Genomic DNA, 6,000 nt, shown 5'->3' with positions numbered 1-6,000 from the left:
TGGGGGTGTTCAGGTCCAGCTCCTCGGCCGAGAACTGATAGAGGAGGATCTGCACCGCGTCCAGGTCCTGCTGCTCCACCGCCTCGAAGATGCACTCGCTGCCCTGCATCGTCTGAAAGGGAGAGCGCACGTTTACCGCCCGGGTCACATGACACCACCGTGTCTGTCACAGCTGGACTCTGTCAGAGCTACAGAGAAACTCAAGAGGGTTTAACCCGACAGAGGAAACTGTGACCGAGGTTTCCACATTTCAGATAAAACATCTTTATGTGCGTTCCAGCTAAAGCAAAGTTCATGTTTTTATCTAAAGACTAACCAACAGAGCCCAGGGTTGACAGAGCATCCTATAGTTAAGTGCATACGTGTGGCTCCCAAGAATGTTGTCTCCTTCCTTTACTCTAAGCTTGCCTCTTTTCTGTCTCCGAACGCTGTGTGAATTTTCGCGTTGCGTTACTCGCGCAAGTTTTGCCGCAGGTGTAGTTGAATTTACTCGCGTTATTCGCGCGAGTAAACAACGACCGAATTTTCGCTCAAGGGGCTATCCATTTCATTCTCTCATCAACCATGGCTGATATAAGTACCATCGCGTCCTTGTACCTGCTGTGGCAGTCCGAGATTCGTCTGAAACGCACCCGCCGTCGTGTCTGGGTCAGTGACATCATCCGGAGATGCATTCAGCTCAGAGAATTTCACCGCCTTCTCCAGGAGTTGCGTCTGGATGACGGCCGCTTCCAGCGGTATATCAGGCTCACCAGGACCCAGTTTGATGACCTGCTCGGGAGGATCGGTGCCGTGATCTCTCGGCAGGCGCTCAACTACAAGCGCTCCATTTCAGCTGCGGAGCGCCTGTCCATCTGTCTCCGGTGAGTGGCAGATAAATCAGTTAAAAAGATCCCGGGATGCATGACGTCGTCCAGAATATCAACGCTGATAGGCTGTCGTGACGCGAATATTTCGCCAAAGTTGGATTTTCTGAACTCGCGCGAATTCGCGTCTTGTCAATCGCGCGGCGGAATTCGCCTCATTTGCGCCGCCGGCTCGAATTCGCGTCTATTCGCCTCTTTGCATTGACTTTGTATGTAATCACGTCGCGTGAAAAATTTGCACCGCGTCCGGTCTGAACGCGCCGTAACACAGTGGAATGGGGACGTTCCATAGCTGGGGATAGAGAGATAAGTTGGGAGATGAGCTGGGGGAACATTTGTGGTGCCTCACATAACCCTAATCACCAATTTATTCATATGAAGATAGCTCACAGAGCATACCTTACGCCCAGAATTAGACACTTAATGGGACAGGCACCACACCCATTCTGTATGTCTTGCTCCCAAATACAGTACGGACCTTTCATGCATATTATGTGGGACTGCCCTAAGATTTATAATTTTTGGAAAATTGTAGTATGGACTCTGTCAGATATATGTGACTTTAAACTGCCCATGGACCCTGCTCTACACCTTCTGGATGATGACTCTCAAATTTGTACGAGTGAAAGGTCTACCTTGCTGGTCTGACTGCAGCCAAAAAAATTATTGTACAGGTTTGGCTACCTCGCCACAATTTATCGCTGGAACACTGGCTGCATATGTTTTTGGACATTCTTTATCTTGAACTTTCTTCTGCAAGGACAAATAGTGCCAAACCAAGAACGATGCAAACTTGGTCCAATGGAATTACCATAGTTAAAGACTTGTTACTGAAGAAAATCTAACAAAATCTGTCTGTGTAACTGTTTGTGAACTGTTGTAGGTGTTATTTGCCTCCCATTTAGAGGGGTGGGGGGAGGGTAAGTTCAATAGCTGTACTCTTGTCTGTTGTATTGATGTTTGCTTGTGAAAATCAATAAAAAATGAGTACAAAGACAAACCAGCAGAAAGTGTCTGGAAGCATCTACAAACACCATAACCCTCTGATAGTTTCTGATTCAGAAACCGACTCGTTTGGCCTTAAATATGGAACAAATATCTAAAAACTGAGTCCACAGACATCTCCAGACAGCTGGCACAGAACTGGTTCTGTTCAGCCAGCTCCTGGACCGACTCCTGCTTGTTGTTCCCTTTGTTGATTTGAAATGTTTGAAATTAATCGAAAAAATAACAAAAATCCCAGAGAGAAATTATAATGTTGTTATAAATTAAAAAGCCCAAGAGTTCACTGAGAAACCTCAGATACTCAGATTATGGTTCTGTCTGAGGAGCGTCTGCAGCAGCGGTTCTGACTCTGGATGTGTTTCTGCAGGAGGAGTTCAGTCCATGGTGCTGGAGCTTTAGAGTCTGAACACTGAGGGAGGAAAATGTCAGAATTATATATGAAGTGCTGCCTATCGATCTGCTGCTGGTGTCCTCCTCTTCTCTCTTTCATGTCTGCTGGGAGGCTGCTCTGTGAATGTCAGCAGGCTGGACAGAGAGGAAGGTTTCAGAGAGCTTTGAGAGGCTTCTGAGAGGCTTCTGAGAGGCTTCTGAGAGGCTTCTGAGAGCTCTGAGAGGTTTCTCTGGAAGGCCTCTCTGGAAGGCACGAACACGGCAAACAGCCCGTGGCGGCAGCTCGCAGATCCGATCAGAGATGTGACAAACAAGAGTTCAGGATCTGGAGAAATCACTTTTAACACGATCAGTGAAGCAGCAAACCAGATCTTTATTGATCCCTCCGCCCCAGACAGCCGGCAGGATTCAGAGACGTCCAACCAGGCGTCTCCTCCAGACAGAAAGTTGTTCTGACCTACTCAGCATCAGAATGAAACATCCACAGCAGGATAATGATCCTGAGCGTGCCTCAAAGCCAGCGTTATCCCACCTGATGAGGTGGTCCTCAGTTCCTGACCTGAACATCTTCACAATCATGAGGACAGACGGTGAGAATCTAAAAGCCTCTTAAAGCACGAATGCAGGAAAGACAAACTTTAGCTTAATGACGCTTCAAATATCCATAATACTTTTTATTATTTTCAGAATTACTGTTGATCTTTGTTTTTCTGTGGATTTAATATCATATTTATTTAACTGATCCACAGAACACAAAGACGCTTTAGTTCAAGTCATTTTAAACCGTTTGAGGATCAGCTGGAACCTGCCGATGATGGTCGTGACAAAGGCTGTAGCGATACATTAATCTCACGATACGATACACGGTATTCAGCCAACGATACGATTCGATACAATTCAATACGATACGATTCGATTCAATACAATTTGATACAATACGATTCGATTCAATACGATTCAATACGATACGATTCGATTCAATACAATTTGATACGATACGATTTGATACGATTCAATACGATTTGATACGATTCAATACGATACGATTCAATACAATTTGATACGATACGATTCGATTCAATTCGATACCATTCGATACAATTCAATACGATTCAATACGATACGATTCAATACAATTTGATACGATACGATTCGATACGATTCAATACAATTCAATACAATTTGATACGATTCGATACAATACGATACGATTCGATTCAATACAATTTGATACAATACAATTTGATTCGATTCGATACGATTCGATTCGATACACTTACGTCATTTTCTGGGGGAAAAAAAGGGACAGTGTGATTTGACATGAATCGTCGCTGATTGGACTGGTGGTCCGACCTTTGAACCGGAAGGACAACACAGCCAGACCAACAGAAACAAACGAACATGTCACAAACGTGAGAGCTGTGCACTTTATAACATTTTTATCAACTAATTTATCACTGTTTTGTATAATGTGACCCCCTGGCATTGTATTGTATTACCTTAATGTTCTGTGTTTTCACTTATTGTAACGTCTGACTTTTTAATAAAGTTTGCTTTAAAAAAAATTAAAAATTTAATTAAAAAATAAAAGATAGAAAATAATAAAATAAAAAAATCAATATGTGCAGCTGAAAAATCGATACTTTATCGGGAAACGAATTATCGATATATATCGCAGCATCGATAAAATTGCTCAGCCTTAGTCAGACATCGAAATCGTGCTGATAACACATCCAAAAATCAGGTTTCATGCATTCATTCTATATCAGCCTTCAGTCATCATCATTTTCACCTTATTTTTTTTTACTAAATATTATGAATTGGCACAATTTGGAGATGATCTATTGATTAATTCTGAACCATTTCTTTAGATCTGCCTATTCCCTTCCCACTGTACTCAGAAGAAGTCCCAAACTTTTATTAGAGCAATATAAATGAGAGTCATCAGCAAATAAAGAGAACTTTAACATCTTAGACTCATTTATGTTCAGTAGAAACAGATCAGGGCCCAGCACGGAGCCCTGTGGCCCCCCAGAGAACAATATTTAATTATATCTATGACTAAGTATTTATCCAGGGGTGTGCTGGCCCTTTAATACCCAACTCTCTCTGTTGCACTGGCAGGTCAGTTAGTAGCTGTGATGATCTTGCTATTGTGAATATTTGGGCTCCATCAGATATCCTAAAAGTGTGGAATCAAAGTCCCCCCCCGAGTGAACTCACCGAGGTTTTACGGAGGCGGTCCGTCTTTCCGAAGAAGTAGGCATCTTCGAAGGAGGAGGTGCTTCCTCGCAGTTTCTCCGACAGGTTGCGGTAGAGGCGCTTGGCGGCGCTGGGGGAGGCCGGCCCACCGGGGCACTTCCTGGTCTGGGTCAGCTGCAGGTTCTGCATCTGCTGGGTCATAACACCTGGTAGACGTCTGGAGGAAGGAGGATAAATGTAAACACATTTATAATAACATGGTAAAAGCTGCTTTGTTACATTCAGCTTCACATCAGAACGTGGAACAGAAGACTTTAACTTGTGGCGGGCGTGTGTTTAAGCTCCGCCTCCTGACCAATCAGTTCACTTCCACTCAGAAGCATCTTTGTAGAAGAGAATGCTGACAGATTATTGTTCCAATAACATGTTTTTATATTTTATTGACTTTACACACTTCTGTTTGTTCAATTTCCCTTAGGCTGAGTGCAATATTTTAGCAACACTTTTGCACTAAGTGCATTTTATTTATTTTTATATTTTTTATATTCTTTATTCCGAGTGCTGGCACATAGCACTTCCATACCGTTTTTATATTGTACAGTCTGTATAGCTTTATATCTGTATAGCTTGAATATCTAGCAATCTAGCAATGTTGACCGGAAGTCGAGGAACGACATTTCGTTGTCAAAACTCGTGATTTTTGTGCAATGACAATAAAAGAAAGTCTAAGTCCAAGTCTAAGTCTAACTAAAACCACCTTTTTCCCTTTCTGGAGCCCAGATGAGATAAATGAATCAAAGACGACTGTTTGGAGTCTTTCTCACATATCTAAATATTACACCTGCAACCAATGTTCTCTCTAAGCTGCTCGCACATTCTCAGCGCACAAGAAAATCTATGCAGCGCATAAAATAAAATTCACCATAAACGTATTAATTAATATCTAATACTAGACCTAATCTAATCTAATTAATTAGACCAATAATGTGTTTTTCTGTACCATTTTTCAATGTAACGCAGTGAGTGACAGGTGTTCAGCCAATGATACGATGCGGTTTACTTACGCTATGTAGCCAATCAGAGCATTGATAGTGCTTGCATATGTGCCCTGCCCATACGCACCGTGCAGGTTAGCTAGCTAACAACAGTGCAGGTTAGCTAGCTAACAACAGTGCGGCGGAGTTAGGAGCTAAGACACGCCCCTTATCATGGCGAAACGAACGGGCAGCGCCAGCGACACATCCACTCACCAAGCCAAAGTAAAAAAGAAATGCGGTTCTTTTAGGATGGAACGGCTGTCTGTGTGCAAATAGAAGAACAAGCGGTGAAACTGGGGGAGATTTTTTCTTTTTCGAGTGAGAAAGGTCGACTCTGCAAAACATGCAGGCTGCAAGCATGACTCTCACATATAACATATACCATACTACACATTTCATGAACAACAAGACTTTTGTCTTTTTCATTTTAAGTGGGCCAAATCGCTTATATTAAAAGTAAACTGATGAAAATTGCTGCTGTGATTTGATTCTTTTAATAA

General features: G+C 42.7%; 1 protein-coding gene across 2 annotated transcripts in view; it reads right to left on the bottom strand.

Annotated features, from left to right (window-relative positions):
• Window positions 1–6,000, bottom strand: part of ankfn1a (ankyrin repeat and fibronectin type III domain containing 1a) — a 124,088-nt gene that overhangs the window by 55,915 nt on the left and 62,173 nt on the right. For both annotated transcript variants that reach the window (XM_075457329.1, XM_075457330.1), the window contains exons 8-9: window positions 4,485–4,680; window positions 1–112 (exon numbers count right to left, since the gene is read on the bottom strand). The exon at window positions 1–112 is cut by the window's left edge and continues 99 nt beyond it. In XM_075457329.1, the coding sequence (XP_075313444.1) occupies window positions 1–112; window positions 4,485–4,680 (308 nt within the window). The remainder of the gene's footprint in view (window positions 113–4,484; window positions 4,681–6,000) is intronic.

This window comes from Odontesthes bonariensis, chromosome 23 (genome assembly GCF_027942865.1).
Source record: "Odontesthes bonariensis isolate fOdoBon6 chromosome 23, fOdoBon6.hap1, whole genome shotgun sequence".
NCBI lineage: Eukaryota > Metazoa > Chordata > Actinopteri > Atheriniformes > Atherinopsidae > Odontesthes > Odontesthes bonariensis.
This window is presented reverse-complemented; position numbering and strand designations above follow the sequence as displayed.